At 39.0% G+C, this 22917-nt stretch overlaps 1 protein-coding gene across 1 annotated transcript in view; it reads right to left on the reverse strand.

Annotated features, from left to right (window-relative positions):
- Positions 1–22437, reverse strand: part of LOC121419258 (inactive tyrosine-protein kinase 7-like) — a 28759-nt gene extending 6322 nt beyond the window's left edge. The window contains exons 1-5 of the mRNA XM_041613640.1: positions 22110–22437; positions 13694–13862; positions 11495–11622; positions 8626–8919; positions 7875–8008 (exon numbers count right to left, since the gene is read on the reverse strand). Coding sequence (XP_041469574.1) covers positions 7875–8008; positions 8626–8919; positions 11495–11622; positions 13694–13862; positions 22110–22422 — 1038 coding nt within the window. The 5' untranslated portion in view covers positions 22423–22437. The remainder of the gene's footprint in view (positions 1–7874; positions 8009–8625; positions 8920–11494; positions 11623–13693; positions 13863–22109) is intronic.
- Between the last annotated feature and the right edge of the window lie 480 nt (positions 22438–22917).

The raw sequence follows: 22917 nt of genomic DNA on the forward strand, positions 1-22917 counted from the left end.
AATAGCCTTAAAAACGGACATACTGAAGTTTTTCGACATGCCCTCTTCGGGGTAAAATCAAATGAATGACTAAAACGCTATAGTAAAACAATATACCCGGTATAATAAAACCGAAACTAAACAATTTATGCTAAATAGCGAGCCATAGTTGGCTGTGAAGCAAACAAGTTAGGCTTGGTACCAGCCGTATACTGAAGCGAAGCAACTAAAATAATGCAAGGGTTCTTCCGAATTCCTTCTGTTTAATGTTTACTATACCATATGATGTATTGATTAGATTTGTCTCACATACTACAATAAATGAAATTGTAGATTTGTGGATATCAAGTTCATTTCCATCCCAATGGATATGCACATGACAGTTATGAAAATACTTACCTGATTTTCTTATTTACGAGATAACTCATACATCTACTTGATTTGCTAGTTCAGCCCTCTGGACTGCCATACCCGAATAGAACTCCCAAGGATTTAAAAAGCGCGAGCGCGCCCTCTCCCGTTCAGGCTTACTACCCATGATCACCGCGCAACTAGCGTCCATCTTCCTCACCTTTCGCAAGCCCATACGTTGAAACATGTTGCTACGCAAGGCGGAGGGTCGGTGGGAGGGTATCAAGTAGATGTATGAGTTATCTCGTAAATAAGAAAATCAGGTAAGTATTTTCATAATTTACTTCAATAACTCCATACATCTACTTGATTTGCTAGACCAGCACGGACTCAAACCGTAGGGAGGCATGTTTTCAATTGTAAGCCTAAGAAAATTTAAAAGAAAAAACAAAAACAACGAAATTTAGGGAGAGGGGGAAAAAAGCCGCAGCTGCTTTAAGCGCCGAAGCAGCAAATCTCGCCTCGCTGGACGGAATGTCCTTCAAGTAGAAAGAAGTGAAGGAGTTAGTTGAGCGCCAAAAGGCGGCCCTCAAAAATGTCCTCGAGAGGAATGCCCTGTATACTCAGGAATACTAAGTATCATGGGCCCTCGGCCTAGTGTCAGGAGAACAACATCACCTGCTGACTAGAGCGTAAGAATCGAAATTTGTTGAAAATTTCAACAAGAATCGTGATCGGAAAACTGAAGCTTTTAAGGCTCAGTAAGTGATCAATCGACCAATCTGAGAAGGCGAGATATCTCAGAACCCCTACCGAAATTTAAGCGTGCCGCTTGCTAGTAACTAGCATGCGACTAGCAGGGCACTCGCTTAATAAGCGAGTGCATGCTAGCGAACAGTCCCTGCTCGCTAAAAGATCGCTTAACTATTACTCTGCACGCATATCACACGCTTAATAAGCTAACCGCATGCCAGTTACTAGCATGCCGCAAGCTTGCGCAAGCTAGTCGCACGCTTCCCGCAAGCTTGGAAATTTCTGTAGGGGAAGCCTCCGCGTGGGAGAAAGCGCCCAGAATTCGATATCTGTCTCAAATGCGTGAGGGCAGAAATCTGCAGAATTCTGATAGAGAGCTGTGGTAAAAAGTTACTAGCGGTCCGAAGGGGACCAGGAACGACGGAGAGTAGGGATTTAGGAAGAAAACCACTCGTAAGGCAGACAAGGGTCGAGAAAGCGACTGAGTGCCATCCTGTTAATAAGGAATGCCGCGGACATGTTGCCTATGTAGAATAGAGCAGTCTGGTCAAAACAGCTCAACCGGGCGTGTCAGGGATACAGCGCGGTACACATCACGACAAAAGTGTGTTAGACCGAGTGATCGAGAGAGAACTCAGGATCCCCTTTCTCCCATACTGATTGAAGCACCCATCTGAGGGTGCAGTGCCCGCGGTGGAAGAGGTGGCTTGGCTCAAGCCACCATCGCCGAGAGAGCCCGTGAGGCTAGGCTGCGATGGCTGTCCGCTGGGCGGGGGAATCCCTAGCAGCAGCAAGTGTACGCCAGAGGGAGCTGGCGAAAAAAAATCTGTCACGATATTACGTGTAAACGACCATCAAGAGATGCTCTAAACGAACAGACATCGCCAGATATGATACCTCAACCGTTACATTCCCAACGGAATCGAATGAGGTAGCAACGGCCCTGTCCTATCAAGTTAGGGACGGAAACTGGCTAAGAGTGTCGAAGTCCTCGCTTGAAGAAACAAGCGAAGGAGACTTGAGGAAGTAATCACAAAATTTCCATCAGTCTGCGGTGAGAATCAGTTGTTTATGAAAACAGTCACAAGGCCTGTTTCTCAGGTGATCGTAAGAGCGAGCACCGCCGGCGCCGGTTGCGGCAGCGTGGAACAGTCCGATATCGGTAAGATAAGGAGCTCCAAAAAGCTGCGGGGGGCGGCAAAAATGACGCCCTAAGCAGCGGGGGATGAGAATCTAAATTTCTAAAAGAAGAACTCCAGTGAAGTAAATCACTTACATGGAGAGGCTCATCCACAGTCGGCCCGAGAGAAGGCGGGTCGTAGTGATCGTGGTTAGGAAGGCATAAGCATACATCCATCCACTGTTACATCATCCTCGGTCGTGCGGTGACCCTGGCCACATGCCTTGCATGGAAGGAGGATGAAAGCAGCATGCGGGGCGACTCGAGTGTGCCGTGAAAAAATTTCTAAGAAAGAAGCCGATTCGACTAACGGGCACGGTAAAGACATCCACCGTAGACCACTCCGCACAAGGAGGGAGCGGCGGAGACGCCCGCAAGATTGACCCACATAGAGGGCAGTCTATAAGATAGACAGTTAGAGCTCGACCGATGGTCTGGCGGTGTACAGTTTGGTGTGAACTCGCCGACCCGGTACGGTGGGTGTGCCCAGAAAGTAGGCATAGAATACCGACAGAGAATCCTGGGGCTTTAAACAAGTTTGAACGCACGTACATAGCCAACAATCTCATGAGATGTACGGCGGTTACTTTCCTCCGAGATGATGTTTACCCAACCGGGAAAGACTCGGGGAACAGCTGTGAATGTCAACAGGAGGGATATCTAGCATATGAAAAGCTGATTCCTTCCACGTATTCGGTGCGGGTGCTGCCGGCGGTGTCCGGGGGGACGATCGGTGATGGCAGCTCGGGCAGGGTTCGTACGAGCCGCCCGAATACGAGACAAATAGGTTAACATAACCATAATGCACCGGGTGGTGAAGGCATAGCGATTATTAAGCACAGGAGAACTTTTAATCGCCGTGACATTCAGATCCGATATACATACTCATAAGCTCGGAGAGCTATGAGATAGTGAGACATACCGCTGAGCGGTGATGGTGCTCATATCAGAGTCGCCCTCTCTTCAGCGGTGATCGCTGGAGAACGGGTGTCTGTACTATAGCCCTGAATCTGGCGTTGCAAGGGTAGGAGCTAAGTAAGACAGGGCACCCTTACTTTCTAATAGAAAGTGAGGTTCAGGCCAGAAAAGCGACGGTCCCGTCGCCTGGGCGGACGGTCCGCGGACGTGATAGGTTGTCCTCTCAAAGCAGCCAAACATTCTCACGAGAGAAGTGCGGCATGCGGTATGTAAGAGATTCATACCTCCAATCTACGGGCCCGCTTAGGGGGAAGAATGGAGAGAGTTACCGCTGAAGGAGTCGTCGCCGTATGTGAGCTTGACGTAGAGGGCGAATTCGGGAGTACCTGCATAATAATCGCCCCCCCCCCCTGCCTCTGCCTTCTCGCTAGCCTCGAGAGGCTTGAAAATTTCGAGACGGCGGCGCCGGAGCCTGGCGCTTCCGGGCAGCAGCAGAGCGGGGGTGGGTTTACACCCACGGAGCTGGCGGCCTCCTCGTCGTAGGAGCCGCCTCGTCTAGAGCGACCCCGTCACTCTCCGAGACCCCCAATTCGGCCGATTGAGCTCGGAGCGCCTGAAGAGGCGGGGCGAGAAAATATGGACTCCCTTGCTTCATCAATACCCCGCTCGGAGGGTAGATGTGAGGTAGATACTTGTCAAGCAGCGCCTGAGCGCTTACTGAAAAGTCGCCCGCGGGATAGGGGTTGTCCTCGTAAAGGGAGTCTCGCTCTATGGACTGAACCGGGAGGTTGTCCAGTAAGCGCCGGGGTGGCCCCGCGTGTCGGCTGGGACACGTGCTCTGAGATCGACGAAAATGCTGGAAAGCACACGCGATCTTGGGGCACCCGGTTAGTCGGTGCACTGGCTGGCGATTTAACAGAATCGCTCGAGGATTTCCCGGGTGTCTGGTGGTTATTGCCCACTTGTCTCGCTTGATGCTCAGGGGCATCAGCGGGGTGAGTAGACGTCGAGGGTGGGGTGAACCCGCACTACTCGAAAGCAGAATATAGCAGCATGAATAGCTGTGACATCTGACCACCGACACAAGGGTCTGAAGGAGGGACGCCCATGGCAACAGGGCTGGCCGACCTCACCTTCGACCTCTTCTTCTTCGCGGCCTCCGCCGGTGTGGCCGGGGCAGAAGAAGGCACAAGAGGCACGGGTGATTTCTTACGATTTGCCGCCCCTGGCAGGGCGGCCGTCAACAACGAAACTTCACCCGAATCTGACGGGGTCAGATTGTGGTCACAGTCTGATGTGTGACGCCTCTCGCGGTAGCAGAATGTAGCAGCATGAATAGCTGTAACATCTGACCACCGACACAAGGGTCTGAAGGAGGAACGCCCATGGCAGCAGGGCTGGCCAACCTCTCCTTCGACCTCTTCTTCTTCTTCTCTTTCTGCGGGCTCCGCCGGCGTGGCCGGGGCAGAAGAAGGCATGAGAGGCACGGGTGATTTCTTACGATTTGCCGCCCCTGGCAGGGCGGCCGCCGACAATGAAACTTCACCCGAATCTGACGGGGTCAGATTGTGGTCACAGCCCGATGTGTGACGCCTCTCGCGGTAGCAGAATATAGCAGCATAACATGTATGACTGTAACATCTGGCCACCGATAAGAGGGTCTGAAGGAGGAATGCCCATGGCAACAGGGCTGGCCGACCTCTCCTTCGACCTCTTCTTCTTCTTCTTAATTTGCGGGCTCCGCCGGCGTGGCCGGAGCAGAAGAAGGCACAAGAGGCACGGGTGATCTCTTACGATTTGCCGCCCCTGGCAGGGCGGCCGCCAACAACGAAACTTCACCCGAATCTGACGGGGTCAGATTGTGGTCACGATCAGATTGTGGTTACAGTCTGTGTGACGCCTCTCGCGGTCAGGGGCTGGGCGATCTCTCCCGATGCTGTCAACGGAGGACGACTTATACGGCAGAGATCCTGACCTGTGCCGGGGGGAGAGAACCGCACTCTCCCTCCGGACTTCTGGTGACCCGGTAGCCGGTGGGTCGCATAGCCCTATGGGTGCTGCGGCGGCAGGACCTAGTTTAGGCTTGGAAGCCTTGGCTACCACTTTTTCCTTTGTCCGAGACCGTGGCACCACAGTCTCGGCCTTCCTTCTCTTAGCATCCGACCGCAAATTCGGAATGCTGATCGACGCACCCTCATACTCACCGCCGCTGGGCGCTCACCGCGGCGTCCCTCCTGCTCGCCTGGAGGCGGCCGACTTCTGTAACTTGCAATCGGGACGGTCCCCGTGGAGGGCACCAGGTCCTCTGGGGCTGTGTTAGTCCCATTCAAAGATACCTCTCTCTACCCTGAAAAAGGAAAAACAAGAATTTTTCTTTTTCTTTTTTTTTTTTTTTTTACAAAGATCTCGCTTAGATTAAAAGTGGAGACCGGAGTGGTCTTTCCCTCCTCCTAAAAGGAGTTTGTTTGAGCAAACAGAACAAAACAAGAGGGGAGGGGTAGGGAGGAAGAAGAACCTAAGAATAGTTTAGGTATCTGCCTGTAAGAAAATAAAAAGGAGGTCGGAGACTTTGAAAAAAGAAACTCCTACAAGGTTCCCCTACTATATTCTCTTTTATTGTGCCCGAAGGAAAAATTCGAAACAAAAATTCAAAAATGAATGCAAGTTCAGAAGAGAACGAAGTTTCCACCTGCGAAGAAACACAAAAACAAGCATTTCAGAGCAGGAAGAAAAGGGATTGAGAGACAAATAATTCCTAGATAAGAGAAATTTTACGATAATTTCCAAGAGGAAAAAAAAGTAACCTCCTGTGGAAAGGTAAAGAAATTCAGAACAGGAGGAAGGAGGAACGTCTCTAGTAACGATTCCAAGAGGAAGAACGACACAGTAAATCCTCAAAGGGAATCGTAGAGCCCGCCTGTCGAAATAAAAAAATATATAAGACTAGGAGGGAAGAGGGAATTGAACGAAGAAAACAATTCCGGGACAGGTCAAAAAAATTTCTAACAGGAAGGAGACCCCACCTGTAAAGAACAAATTTTTTTTTTTTTTTTTTTTTTTTTTTTTTTTTTTTTTTTAGGGGGGATTGAATAACCAAACAATCATCAGGTATAATTGCGTAAGCCGAATTAAACAATCCCCGAAGCGTCTGTGAATAAAATATTAATCAAGAATTTTATTCAGAACAGAAAGGAAAAGGAATTGAGCTTTAGGATCCGCCTGTGAATAAAATATCAATCAAGAAATTTATTCAGAACAGAAGGAAAAGGAATTGAGCTTTAAGATCCGCCTGTGAATAAAATATCAATCAAGAAATTTATTCAGAACAGAAGGAAAAAGGAATTGAGCTTAAAGATCCGCCTGTGAATAAAATATCAATTAAGAAATTTATTCAGAACAGAAAAGAAAGAGAATTGAAGAATTAATCAATCAATAATCAATCGAAAATCTTAATAAATCAATTCCAGAAAGCAAGGAAGGAAAAGAGTTGAAGATCCCAACCTGCAAAAAGAAATAACAAAAACACCCTCGACAACAAAGTGTAGAGGCTGTCTAGAATTTAATTCAAAAACGGCACCAAAAGCCACCACGCTTTGAACGTGAAGAACAATAACCATGACAGGTGGTGAAGGCTTGCTGCCACGTAGGCAGGCCAAGCCCGGTGCCTCGCGAACGCGCTAGCGATGCGGCGCGACGAGAACTCAAACGTTAGAAAAACAATTTAAGTGTCATCAAAAACACGTCTAAAAAGTCACGCCAAGTGTAAATTCTGAACACAATCTTACACACAAATGGAAAGATTGAAATTAAAAGGGAGAATGCACCACAGATAAGCGAAAATAATATACCAAAGCTCAAAAAGATTTGAGCTCTTAGGAGACTTATCTGAGCACGTCTTGACAGGTGGCTTGCCGAAAGCAAAAGAGGATGGACGCTAGTTGCGCGGTGATCATGGGTAGTAAGCCTGAACGGGAGAGGGCGCGCTCGCGCTTTTTAAATCCTTGGGAGTTCTATTCGGGTATGGCAGTCCAGAGGGCTGAACTAGCAAATCAAGTAGATGTATGGAGTTATTGAAGTAAATTTTAAAATTTACTTCAAGATGAAATATGATTATCCACATCCCTGCTTCCATTTTTGTTGAAATCACCTTCATTTCAATCTGCATGGGTATGCTTATCACATTTTAAAGAGGTACTCTAGGCCGAAAAAAAATCAGGATTATTCACATCTCCGCTTTCCTTCTTGTTTTTTTATGAATCTAAATCTGACTTACTTATGACTTATAAAAGGAAAATCTCCCTTGTTTTGAAAAAAAAGTAACAGCAATGAGGATTAGAATGACTGTAAGTTTACATGAAATACTAGAGAAATTCAAGCAGGGAGATGACATCAGCTCGCTCAGCTACATATTCATGAAAACATTTTAAGATGGTTTAAACAAATAATATTAAAATTGAGAGTGACATAACATTTTTCATCCAAATTCAGTGTGTTTTGAACTTCACTTAATTCTTACTCTATTCATTCAAATAATTATCAGCCTGAATTGTCCCTTTAAATTTTATCAAGGTCAAATATAACTAGAACAGCACTAAAATGACAACAAAAGTTATTCATCATCCTATTACAGTGTATGCAATACTTCGCAGCCTCATAATTGGATATAATTCATACTATAAATTTGATTACTTACATTTGAGATAGCTTTATTTCCAAATGTCCAGCTGATGGTTGGTGTTGGTGTACCAGTAGCATTGCAATGAAGTGTAGCCTCTTGATTCTCTCTGATGTGGACATCCATAGGTTTGGTGGTAATCTTTGGTACAGCTGAGAAATGATTACAATCATAACTTGTTGATAATCAAGTTTATACAAAGTAGAAATGCTGGCCATATTTTCTTTTATTGGTTGGGTCATTTCATTTGGTCCATGGCATTTTGTTTTAGTTTCACAGTAAAATATTTAAAATTACATTTTTAAGTACATTTGTGTGAGGTAAACCATATATAAGGAGTATTTGTATTTGGAGCATCTCTCTGTGTGCAGGTATTATCCAACATATAAAATCCTGTATTTCAGATTATTCCTTACTTAGGGATAGAGTGGTAAACTGGAGGAGAGTCAATTCAGTGTGTGTGTGTTTAATGTTCTTGTATTGTAAAGATACCACACATGCATTGCCATTGGTATAGTCTTCACTTTTACCAGAAAAAAAGTATTAATATGATTATTTCAAGGAATCAGTAAAATGAAATTATTGTTTGACTTCAAAAGCCAATGCCTTCACTGAACAAATTAATCTTATGAGGCTATTGAGCTACTATAAAATGCAGTTCTAGTTATGACTTTGAATTCTAACATATTTTGTTTTGTATGAAACAGTAAGACCCTTTGCACCCCTTCAATCACATACATTTTTGTGGAACACCCTGTAGTATACTCACTAGCAACCATAACTTGAAGTATCTGTGTAGTTTCACCAGCCATGTTACTAGACACACATGTATAGTTGCCTTCATCAGATTTCTTGATAGGATCAAAGACGAGAAGATTTCGTTCCTCTTCCACACGTATCCTCTTGGTTTCATCTAAAGGTACCTCACGCATGCTTGGTTTCAGCCAATGTATGGACGGTGCAGGAATACCTGATTCTGTTCCTTCTGGATACAAGCAGTTTATGCTCTTTGTGTTGCCTTCTGGGATTAATTGATCTTCAAACTCTGGTAGAGGGTTCAACGCTGAAAGAATAATGAGATGCCATTAAGAATAACATTAGGAAAACATGTACAAAACTTTCAAATTTTCTCATTATGTTAACATTTCTGTGATGAAATACAAATACAAGCCAAAAAGTCTTATTATCTCACAAATTTAAGCATTAGCAAACAGAATATTTCCTTAAAAAATAAAATGAAATTGAAAACAAAATTATATAAAACATGAATTGGATGAATAATGTTCATTGGCACATGGATACTCATTTCCATGATGTTATGTATGTATCATTGAACAGAAGAAAATTTGAGTAACAAATGAGAAGATTGAGATATTTTTGGTATTTTTTTACATCATAAATACTAATTGGATTCAAGTGCAAGTGTATTACTTAAATCATCCTTCTTCCAAATATATTTTAACTTTAAAGGAAATAAAAACATTGGGCACAATTACCCAGTGCACAGCACCCTGTGTCACAAAGGGAATAGGTAAGATGAAAATCAAGATTACATAGAGTGAAAATCATTTCAGCTCAATATCTGTCCCGGATCTATCAGAGTTCATAATCCATATTTTGGGGGCATGTTTTGATCGTGTGATTGAATTTTCAATTTAATATGGCTACATGCATTATTTGACAGCTAGTTTCACCACTATAAATTCCTTTCATTTCTTTTCCATAATTCTTCTTTCTTCACGTTATAATTCCTCTAATAACTCAGAATAAATTTTTGCAAATTTAATTTGTATGCTGGGGCTTTACATACAAAATATATATATTGTCTAAGGCAGGAAAAAGCCTTTACACTTATTTTGAATTCAGTAATAATTCAATGAAAATATTCTAATCTGCACTCCTTGTTCAGGTGAAAATGAAATCAAGAATGTACATCTCTGATGCAAAGCCAAAGACGTTAGAGCACATTAGAGGGATGCCATGAATGTTGTCACTAAGAGACAGCTGTTCGGAGTTTAGATATCCCAAGATGCCTTGCTGGGGTGGGTCAAGTTATTGACCTTACTGATGATAGAATAGGTTGAGCATAATGTCCTCTAGGGTTGTACATAGTTGTGGGTTGAATATCAAACAAGGGAACACTACTTTTATACATTCAATATCAAGCGAAGAAGTCAACCAGATGGTAGGAAGCTTATCTCATGTTGGTTGTATAAACAATGAAAGAGAAAGAGACAATTGTGGGAGAAAAACTTCTGGGGAGATATGTGCAGATAGATTGCCCCATTAGCAATTGAAATAATAGGCCAGAGCTGAAATAACTACCTCTTTTCAAATGTAATATAACTATTGGCATCATCTTTTCATTTAGCCATAATTATCTTAATTATAATCAGTCATGTGAGAGAGAAAGAGTCGTCTATAATGCAAAAAGGAAATAGAAAGAGGAGAAGGGATCATGGGAAATAATAAACAAATATTCAGGAAGTATAGTGAAGAGGAAAATCAAAAGATCAAATCTTGCAAATTGTGAATTCTACAAGAAAAAAGGGTGAAATAAATCCCTGCCATTTTTCTGTTCCCAAATCTCAAAGGATATTTTACCTTGAGGGGTTTATACTAATCTTGATATGGTTTGGATGTAAGGTCAATATCATGACCCCCTAAAAATAAGGGAAGGGGAAGGAGGAAGGTATTTGGATGAAGTCTTTTGTGTGGTTTGACACTATTGTGACCCCAAGTTCATCTACAGTGAAATGTCTACGAAATTGAATAACTACATTTTTCCCCTTCAAAATATGATATCAATGGTCTAGATCTGAGTCTTCTGGAGTGTTTGCCAATGATCAGATGTCTTCAACACGTACCTTACCTTTTATTACAGCCTTTCTATGGCAAAAACAACCTATGATCTGACCTCAATATCTCATTCCAGAGAACTAACCATTGACCTTTGTCCTAAATATACACCGATTCACCTTCACCTCTTTATTGGATTGATCTACCTTTATATTGCTTTCTTATTTGAGTTATATTAGCATAAAAGTATGGTTTATAAATATGTTTCTTAGCTGACAATAGCATGATGCGCTCTGCAATTTAAGTGAATTTGTGATTCCATCGATTACAGACAACTTTCCACCACTTCAAACATGAATGTAGAGCTCATATCTAACCAGCTGTCTCATTTGCCATGTAGATCTGGTTCACACCTGAATCAACAGCATTATAAGAATGGTTTGATCTATTGCTCTCTCTCTGTGATGTCAGAGAGAGAAAAGTACCAGTGCAGCATAACTTGAACCCCGTTCTCATTACCATCTTAAAACTAGTTGGAAAATAGTTTAGTTGAGTTTAACGTGTAATGAGAACTGCCTAAGCGGTCTTGGAAGCGATCTTCCAAACCAGTTTGACTAAACTATATTGATTGAATGGTTAAAGTAATTGACTGATTGATGAGATATTAAAATAATTGATCACATATTCAAACAATTAAAATTACATTGAATCTACATAACCCCCACCCCCCCCCCCCCCGAAAATTCACATCAGAGCGAAGGGTATAAGCGATCTTTTACTACAGATACTACCTCCTCAGTCCTTCCTGATTCACTATTTAGGAAACTTTGTGTACTTACTTGCTATAGTCAGTCTGGCACTGGCATGCGGTCGCCCATGAGGGCTGTTACATACGCACTGAAATACTCCCTCATCATCAGCTATTATATTGTCAAGACTAAGACTTCCGTTCCCTTGGATGTATGTCCTAAAAAGATAGAGAAAATAATTAAAGTCAGAAAGAAAATTAAAATGAGGGGCAAGGAGTCTACTCGGTACTGGTAGAGTACATCTGGGCTCCGTAACACAAAGGTTTGCGATGAATTGCAAATATGAAAGAACCGCACTGATTGATACCTGGTCAGTATTTTAAACCTAATGCGCGTGTAACATTGATATTGATTGGTCAGTTCATTAAGCGATTGATCACTTATCTTTGTGTTACGGAGCCCTGGAGGTGTTTCACAAAAAGTTCAGTATGACTTTAATGACATCAAACTAATGCTAACCTGCACATAGTATTCAACATGTTATCTCATTGATAAATACACAGCAGTTTGCATCTCCTGTGCATGATCTAACAAGGGAATCTAACCAATGCAGCGATGAGTTATATACCATACACAACAGGAAATTTAGAAGCGATTCAAGTCAACACTTAATTCTTGCAAAACACCACCCAAGTTCATGTCTTTACATTCTAGACCCTGTAAATTAGAAGACACAATGGTATTTTATGTACAAAATAATAAAATCCATTGTAAAGATTGATTTTATCTCTTTGTGTTAAGGTTACCTTGGGCCCGCAACACAAAGCTAAGTGATCATCCCAGAGCTTTTTTTTATGATTGATTGCATTGACTAACATAATTGCTAACATTCGTGTTACAGGACCCTGATTTGGTAGAATTTCATGCAATCCCAGCCATGGCTTAATTTCCTTCAGCAAGAAATTTATCCACATTGTGCTGCTCTCAACCCAGGTGAGGTGAATGGGTACCCGGCAGGATTAATTCCTTGAATGCATGAGCGCTGAAATGCACCTCGAGCTAAAGCCAGGGTATTAATAATAACACGCCTCAGAATATAATATTTCTAGATAGATGGCGCTATATAAATGCCTATTATTATTATAATATAATTTTGATCTATTGTCCTTTGGCCTTCATTAAACACTTTGAACTGCATTATAATTTAGAAGATTTGGGTCAAACAGGCAAATGGCTTGCTCTAAAAAAAACTTCAAAGAACTTTTAAAGGGGAAGTTCACCCTGAAGAAAATTTTGTTGTAAAAATAGCAGAAAAAATAGTAAAAAATATTGGTAAAGGTTTGAGGAAAATCCGTTAAAGAGTAAGAAAGTTATTAGAGTTCAAAATTTTGGATTTGTGACGTCATAAACGAGCAGCTGCCCCGTGTGTTATGTAATATAAAATGTATGAATTTCAAATTTTGTATGGTTCCTGATGACTTAATTTTGTTTTCTTTTCATGATCGGGTGTGAAATGATTTGTCTATTGATATACAAAAGTTACAGTGAAAACCATATTCAATTTTCTGAGGAAATGACATTTCATTGATTTTTTACCATTCGCTATGTAGGAATGCTGCTCGCATATGACGTCACAAATCGAATAATTGAAATTCTAATAACTTTTTAATTATTTGATGAATTTTTCTCAAACCTTCGGCAATATTTTTTATTATTTTTTCTGCTATTTTTACAATAAACTTTTTGTCAGGGTGAACTTCCCCTTTAAGTTACTATGGTATGATTATCTTTAATACATATGACTGTTATATATATAGGTAATGAATGCTCTTAATGTAGTCTTTAAATGTCAAATTAATATTTAACAAGGCAAGTTAAAGAATGACCCTGCATGGTCCTGGGAAGAGGGGGGGGGGTGCTACAGGGGTGCTGCAAATGTTAAACATCATAGCCAGCACCCCCTGGAATTCAGAATGGTATTCACAACAGTAAAAAAGTTTATCCAAATCACCTTCATTTTTTTTTCTTTCTTTTTCTTTTGTTGCTTGTCGATTCTTTCTGACCAAAATTACATTCATTTTTAGCATTTCCAGGGCCCTGCGACCTGTAATCTACAGGGTATTTTTTTTCAAGCGTCTGATAACTTTGTTATTTGACTAGGTTGAAAACTGGTATAATTTTACACAACGTGTTTATCTATGGAAATAAATATCTAAATATTCCTTGGTCAATATTGATTTGATACTTATTTTAGAACATAGTAATATTTGATGAGTAGAAGTTACTCACCCAGTTTCTGTGTCATTCATAAGGGCTAATGGACTCTCTCCATCTTTGACAAAATACCATTCTACCGGTGGTGTTGGATCTCCACTAAACTGACAATGGAACACGATAGAGTCTCCTAGAACACGCAAAGCATCAGCGGGTGCCACCTCAACAACTGGCAAATTGGAATCTGTAGAAAACAGAAATTAAAATGTCAAATGAGGAGTACAACCAGAGGGGATTCATTATGAAAAGAACAAAATAGGGAGTCTTCTTAATCCATGTGGCATCTTGATAAAGTCAATATAGTCAGTTACAGGATGAAGTTGAACCAGAGTATATCTCATCTCTGTACATACAACCAAGGATGTATAATGAATACATAGTATGAGAATGAATTCATAATTTTAAGGTCTTACCCATATGAGAGTCAGTCAAATATGATGGGAGAAAAATGAATGGAACTTGTATTAAAGTGTGTTTCTTTTTTTAGGTTTCATTCATATCTTTTTTTCATGAATTTTTGACTACCAGTAACTTAAAGAATGATTTGAATTCTGGTTTGCATACCCTCTTCAACACCAAGAAAGTTGAAATGTTTTTTTTTTTTCAGTTCTTATTCACTAAATAGGCTACGTTAAAGGTATTGTTTAACTTTGTGAGCAGCCGATTTAAAAAAAAAAATCAAACCAAGATGAAACATGTCTACAAATGCATGTATTAGAACTAATAAACCCTGAAAACAACCATTATTGAGAATGAAAAGCTTAAACTACAAGGCAAACCCCGATTTTGTACATAGGCGTCTTATAGACACCTAAATAGTACACATAAGTGTATGGGATGAAATAAAGATGGTGTTTCCGGTCACTTTATATTTCAATTTTTGAAGGACTAAATAATGATTTTCGAACGCAATTTTTTCTGGGCTTCAGTTTTGTAACATATCAGAGACACAGGTGACAAGTGTGACCTTCTAGCTCAGATTTTTTAAAAGTCAAACCAATGATAACCAATCACTTTAATCTGTTAACGGCATTTTTAGAATATAACACTAACCCATTTTAATCATTATACTGTACAAACCAGATGTGCTTTTCAATTGAATCTAGTTTTTTTTATATTATGTCAATGGTTGAAAAAAATATGCAGTAACTACATGTACCAGTATAAAAGAAGCAGTATGTACCTGTATTTGAATCTATACACCCTCCCAAACAAGCACAAATAATAGAGGTCTATTGAACCATGTTTTATCATTCTTAGATATTTCAATATGGAAAGATAATGCAATCAACCACAGACAGAGTGGGTAATTATCTGTTACTTGTATTTCATAATGACAAATTTGGAAACATACATTTTATTATGGTGGAGGACAAAATGAAATTAAAGACTGAATGGTGCATGAACTCTGTGTGGAATCATTCGCAGTTCAAGGTTATCACGATCATTCAAAGTAATTCAATAGAATAAAACCCCTACTCAATTGATGAAATAAATTGAAATTGGGAAAAGGAGCCAACGACATGGATGGTTTAAGTTACGTTGAGGATGAATTGCATGTTTAGTTCTCCTATGGACACCCAGCTAGAAGCTGTGGCTGTTGAGAGTATGAAGTAGGCCTACAGCCCCATGACTCATATATGATGGGTTCATCTATGAAGTGACTACTAAAAGGCATATTGGAAAGAGAAAAGAGTGATAGGGAGTACATGACATGATGAAAGATTCATGGAAGTGTCATGTGAAGTGACACAAGTATGCACTATTCCACACAAATCTCAGTAAAGTTCATCAAAAATCAAAGAGGGAGGAGGGAAAGGGGAACCACAAGACTGAGTCATAAAAATATTCAACATTTTCAAATGCCAAACCAGGAAGCTAACATTGTGTTGAAATGATGTTGGAATAGCATAAAAAAAGATGAGCATACTTCTACTGATGTATCTTGCCAAGCATATGGCTAATAATCTATCCTTATTTTGCAACCCATGAACAAAAAATTCACTACCCAGAACTTTATACTTAGGAATACGGGTAAGCGTATATTTTGAAGCAGTTAGATTTTTGTGCAAGTCAACTGAAATTATGAAAATGGTGATGATAAAAGTAACTAAAGAAATAAAGAGCTTCATTAGTATAGAAGCACATCATCTAAAACACAAAATCAACAACTAAGCGACATATTTTTTTTCGCACACATTTGAGATCAATCAATTTATTTGATTGTACTAAATGCAATTTCATAAGAGTCTTGTACTTAGACTAGCTTGTCTGGAGCAATCAACATTGAATTTAGAACAAAAATATGGTTTTCAAAAATTGTAGGAAAAAAAAAAATTGATTTTGTTTTTTACACATACACACTGACTGAAAACAATTCACCTCCGTAAATATGTTCGTAGCCTGGTACAGTCTGTCATTTTGAATAGGGGGATAATATTTGTCTGGCTTAATCATGCGAAATGGATAGACTTACTTAACAAGCACTCAGCAAAGCACGCAGGAGATTCAGTGTGGTACGGAGCGAACTTCCGCCCATTATCGTTACAATTGCCGTACAAGATATGACATGGCATACATAGATGCACATACTTGGTTGAGCATGACTTATCAACCAAGGCATACATTAAATGTTTGCTGCCGGTTGGGTAACCTGGACTCTAAACGCATCTTACTCCAAGCATGAGTGAGCCTTCCCTCAGGGCATCTTTCTCCTATCAATGAAGGCGTGCTGCAGCCCGACAAACATCCCCACCATTGCCGCCCCGCTGCCCTTCGGATCGGACAACTCGCATGAGAACCTAACAAGTTCTAAATCCTAAACACTCCAATTTCTATTCCCTAGGTAAATGCAAATTGATGAGGAATGGGATTAAACATGGCTGTTCAACATTCTCAGAGACTGGAATCGAAGTGTAGAACATGGTGGAAAGTCTAATAAGCTTTAAATTTGGATTGATGGGTGAGAGACTCAGGTTTCTTTTGAGCCAAGGTAGATTAAAGACCTGGGTATGGGTTCCTTATATGGCTGCTCTTACACCACAAACACATCTATTGAGGAGAGAGATGTCTGACTCATACTACTCTCTTTACTTCTCAGCTGCTCCATGCATACTACATGAGCAGTCAACATTTCCAACCTTACTCTTTCACATTCATTGTTACCATTAAAACTTGTCTGCAATACTTCTTCCTCAGCAATGTTTTGCTACAAAATCAATCAATCAGGCAAGGGTTCATCTATAATCTTCCATCAAACACATGATAAAAACAAGTTTTTTTTTCAATGGTTTTTAGAAATCAATGTTTGTGAAACATTCATGAAGTAAAATATCTGAAGAAAACCCATAGATCTATCTACAGATATTAGAACCTCTCAACATCAAGAAAAAATAGGTGCGCTGCCAGCTAGTAACTACCAAGTGATTAGGTGGTGACTAGCTTTACTTGATTAAAGAACGCTTTACAATTTCTCTATGTGCTTGTTCTGAGGTTATCAAGCTTGTTGCCACTTTAGTCACCAGCTAGTTACAAGCTTGCAGCATGCTAAAAAAAAATTACTGCATACAAATTGTTATCAAATCATCTGTTAAAACTAAAATGTGGTGTCCCTGCCCCATCAAACTTTTCAAGTAATAAAATTTGTTTCCAGCTTCAACACTTAAAAGTGACTGACAACTCTGGTATTAACTATACAGCATTTCAGATTAAAGAATAAAGTAAATATTTTTTCTCAGCTAACAATCAGCAATCAAACAACTCCGCACAAAATTTAACACTTAGTTACCTGTAAAACAATTCATTCATGTAATTATCTATTCAATCATGAGAGAATAAAACAAAAATTAAAAGACCCAAATTGTTGCAGAATCACCAGTACTATTTACATGTAAAGGATAAGTCCACCCCAACAAAAAAATGATTTGATTAAAAAGAGAAAAATCCAACAAGCATAACACTGAAAATTTCATCAAAATCGAATGTAAAATAAGAAAGTTATGACATTTTAAAGTTTCGCTTAATTTCACAAACAGTTATATGCACATCCTGGTTTGTATGCAAATGAGCAGACTGATGACGTCATCCACTCACTATTTCTTTTGTATTTTATTATATGAAATATTCTAATTTTCTCCTCATTGTCAAATGAAACAGTGATCAATTCCTCCCTGAATATGTGACATTAGCATTGTAATACTATATGATTCAGTCAAGTCGGTCCCTATGGTCATATCTGTAAAAAATGAAATATTATATAATTCAAACAATAAAAAACAAAAGTAGTGAGTGATGGACATCAACTGACACATTTGCATGTCACTGAGTTGTGCATATCACTGTTTTGTGAAAAATAAGCTAAACTTTAAAATGCCATAACTTTCTTATTTTGTACATCCGATTTTGCTGAAATTTTTAGTGTTATACTAGTTTGATTTTTCTCTATTTATTCAAATCAACATTTTTCTGGGGTGGACTTGACCTTTAAATCTTCATTTATCAAAAAGAAGATCTCAACTTAAATGATGAGTGCCCTGCAATGAATTATAAGCAAATCATTTATTTCAAACCCTTACATTATCAAAAAGGTCAAGGTTCAAGCAGTCAAACTGCATTAAAACCAAAGTAAGAATCAGGCAGGAATCCAAGTTAACAAAACAAATTGTTTATTACAAAGCTTTACATTTTGTACCATGACTCTAATTTGTGTGCTTGCATGAGCTAAAAATTTGTATTCTGAATGCAATCCCTTTATCCCTTTTTCTGTAAATATAGAATCCATTCATTTTATCATGCAGAGCCACGCATTTAATTATGGATACTGTATCACCAAACGAGACATGAGCCTAATATTCGTGTCTACACACACAAAGACTCCTGCTTGTCTCAAGTAACATATAACCAACACTAAAAATATGTTCAACTATCGTCTCTTCTGTATATGAAGTGGATTATGCAAAGGCATATTCCAAGGCAGGGGCAGATCCAGGATTTTCAAAAAGGGGGGAGGGCATAAAAAAAGGTCTTCACTTTCAAAAGGGGGGACACACTTCTGTTTTAACATTACAAATTTTAATTGTGCCTCTCAAAGGGGGGGGGCACAGGCCAGCTGGGCCCCCCCCCCCCATCCCCCGATCCGCCAGTGTTCCAAGGGCTTACTTACACTGGATACAACCACTAGAGTAAACTTATGAGATTGAAAGGGGAGACAGATGTCTAGGTAAAGCAGAAGTCAAGTATCCCCAGTAAGCAATTATTTGGGGATAAATTTTCTTATAAAGTATACTTTACTATCAATTGCCAATATACATGTATAGTTGAGCCCAGTTTGAAATAATGAAACTAGCTGAAACTGAGGAGACCTAATACATTTGCTGAAAATTCCAACATGATAATCACATATGGGCATGTGTAACCAATCTCGTATCAACAGATTGTTCTATTAATTTCGCTAGATGATTATAGTTGTGCACTATGTAATAGCATTCTTTTAAACAGCTTTGAAAGAAAAGTTTATACTAGTTATTAGTATTTCAATTATTTCTTGAAATAGTAAATTGATACTTTAAAAGGGTATATGTTAGTGTATTTGTGAGCAAAACAAACTTAAAGATTTAAATGGAAATTTGATTATTGCTCTTTTTGATATAATTGGAGACTTGTTTTGGAGGGTGGGAAAAAACGTTTCAGTAACGTATAAATATATGTGAGCAGAGAAACTGTTCAGAAGTATAGCTTTAAAATTAACACATTAAAAGAATGATTGACTAAGAAAAAAAAGAAACATAAAATGCTTAGTGTCCAATATATGCTAAAAGAAAATGAAGTATTGCTTTGTTATTAGCTCTGCTGCATAGATCTCATACACAAAGGGTTTCATATCTGACACTCAATATCCATGCCAAAATAAATACCAAGCATACAGGTCATTTCCATGCAAATTGGCCCCTTTTAATGGCCATTTTATCACCCAGGGACCAGCCTCCGAGATGCTGGTTGGTTCATAGAGTAGGCAGGATAAAGAACTTGAAGAATAGCCAGGAGGTAGAAGCAGGTCATTCACATCATCACACACACTATAATATTCACGCTCTTATCCATTTAACGCAACTACACTCACACTCTATGGATACATGTACAATACTACAATCATACATTAGTATTACATATTATGTTTTAAAAATATCTGTATATGAAGGGAAAGTCCAGTCCAATATCAATGGTTTTAATAACATATATGTATTAAGCATTTAAACATTCTGTACATGTACCAACCTTGGGTTAACTGTAAAATTATATTACAATATCATCCCTTATCAATGACTGAGGTTTGAAATCTTATTCTAGTGTTGGAATACTTCCACTTTTCTACAAAATAAAGATACATGTATTCACGTTCAAACTTCAAAGTACCCATCACCAGATATAATTGTGAATTGCCATATTGAAAGCTGTCTATTTGTCAATGAAAATATCATCCCCGGTGTACTTTAAACAAAGATATCGGCTGGATAAGATAAGATAGAAAGAAGAATGATTCATAACATGATATCCATTCAGTGGATCTAATTCAATTTAACTTGACACTTCTTCTCAGTAGTTGTTTGCACTACCCATAGCAACAAACATGGCATAATCCAATGAAATTTCATGTGGATGGTAAATGGATAGGACATTTCATGTATACCTGTTCAGAAGTTACACAAGTCTTCATGCACAACTGGAAAGGGTTTTTTAATGTTAAATGCTGAATTACACTCTCAATCATATCCCATCAGCTAAAGTTTATATCCAACCTTAGCAGATTAAATTCTTAATATTAAAAAGCATCTGAATGCCAAGTTTGATTACAAAAATTATCAGGTTGACATGAAATTCACTTCCACCATATTCAACAGGAAAAATTTGGGGGTATCATAAACACGAGAACAGGTCACCAGTCATGCAGAGAGTTAACTTACGAACAGCTCTATATGAAACAGAACTAATGCTTTATATTGATTGGTTGATTATTGATCAATATAACACATCACCAGATAGTATCCATCCTAATACTCATGAGATATTAAAACTACCACAACGGTTGTGACCTAATTAGCTGGTAAAACCAGTTATGACAGCTGCAACTCCATTGATTTCTTTGCACTTTGGAAAAAAAGATGTATAATCTTCTCACAAATAAGCCATCAAAATCTCTCAAAAGATGGATAAGTTTATCATGTTATCACCAAAATATAGGCCCGAAGACATACAAGGATCATCAAGTGACTGTGGAGGTCTAAGTTGGCTGGTATATGCTTTTCATTTTAGATTTAATAAATCTCAAAGAAATATTTCTAAATCTTGAATTTTTTACCAGTCAATCTCTGGATTTGGATCTACATTTTAAGACTTCAAGTCAATTCATAATTCATGTATTATAAAATATAAAAAATACATCTTTAGCATTTAATCATTTTAATTGTACAAACAGAGTTTGACCAGTGAAGCATGGGAGTACCAATCGTGAGCCAAGTATTGGCAACTGCAATGTATTTGAATTGTCTAATGTGACGTGACTTAATTTTAGCTTTTTTTTAGTAAAAACAAAACGTCTAAAAATACATATTATATTCAAATTCATCCTGGCTTTCACTGACTACAAAAAAAATGATTTCTGGGTTTCTTTTTTCATTCTCTTTTATTCAACATGAGTTCAATCACAAAAATGCCTGCATGTACTGCAGTCATAGCTCAAGAGCTCCATGATCTGACTAACTTGTGTAAAAACACATTCCAATACTTCAAAGTGCCAAGCTAAATCACATCGTGATTCTTGCTAAAAGTAAGAAAACAAATAAGAGACTTCAAAGCACCGAGCCGCACCACAGTCAGACAGTCATATCTGATCATAATATCTGCTTATGACCTTCCAACATTCTCAGAAACATTTCATTCTTGTTCTAATCAGGTTAGCTCGCTAGCTAAAGGCTGTATCACAGACTGCACACCACAGGCAATGGAAAGATGATTCATACATTGATCACAAAACGACCATTCCCGATATGAATGATGATAAATAAGCCATGCTACTTGATAATTCATACGTATTGATGCAAAACTGGTGAGAGCGGATGAGCAAAGATAATTTATAACACTTTTATTTTCCTTCTCAATCTTCTATTTCAATGATGACTAATATAGAAACCTTTTAACAAAAAGTAGAAATGAAAACAGGAAAAAAATATGTGGTGATGATTTTACACGAAAAAATGGATGAATAATTCATCAAACTTGCAATTTGCAGAAATTCAAACTATTGAAGTTTTTTTTTATTTCTTATTCCTATTCCTATACATAAATTCATTATTGCTACAATAGTAATCCTTTATGTATTTCTGCTTTCAAAAAATGATATCAGTTCAACAAGAATTTTTTTTTTCACTAAACTTACCCACAATATTAAACTGGACATTTTCTGTGCTGGGTGTGTTACCGGCTACATTGGATGCCTGGCAGGAATAAGTACCACTATCGAGGGCGGTAGCGCTCTTGATCTTCATCTTATTACCAATGAAATCAATGTTGGAACCAGCAGTAACCAGTGTTTGGTCATGGTACCAGGTGATTTCCGGTTCAGGGTTACCGCTAGCCTTGCAGATGAGGGTAACCCGTACCCCTTCTTCTACCTCTTCTGGAAGACTTGGTGATTTCAGCTGTACCCGTACCTCTTCAATGATCCCTGCAATAGTAACATAGGCAAGCATGCTATTATATTTATTTTCATGCTTCCATTAATAAGTACAGTTATGAAAGTACAATTTCATGCATTGAATAATGATCATTGTCTCAAATGCAGGAGTGAACAAGTCATGTTCAGGTTAGTAATAGTCAACTATCACAACATACAGTGTTGGCATTCCATATGATTATGATCCTCTAGTGAAGAGCAAGATACCACTGAAAATATGAACTTTGAGTCTACAGGTAACAGGTATCAACTGAAATAACAGAAAACTGTTTGACTGTACCGAAATTTAACTAAAAACTTTATTTTTTATCAAAGTCTCAGACGTTTCATGTTAGAATAACCCAAAAAGTTCTTCCAGGATGGCAACTTGGAGTTGGAGACTAGAGCTGTCAATGAGAATTACAGGGGAATCTTATGATGATATTAATCTAATTTGAAAGACGAGCTTCAATGGATACCAATTGTGATTTGGACGCAGGGTAACCTGCCCCTCAAGTGTCAAACAAGCCGA

The sequence above is a fragment of the Lytechinus variegatus genome, chromosome 7 (genome assembly GCF_018143015.1).
Source record: "Lytechinus variegatus isolate NC3 chromosome 7, Lvar_3.0, whole genome shotgun sequence".
NCBI classification, from domain to species: Eukaryota; Metazoa; Echinodermata; class Echinoidea; order Temnopleuroida; family Toxopneustidae; genus Lytechinus; species Lytechinus variegatus.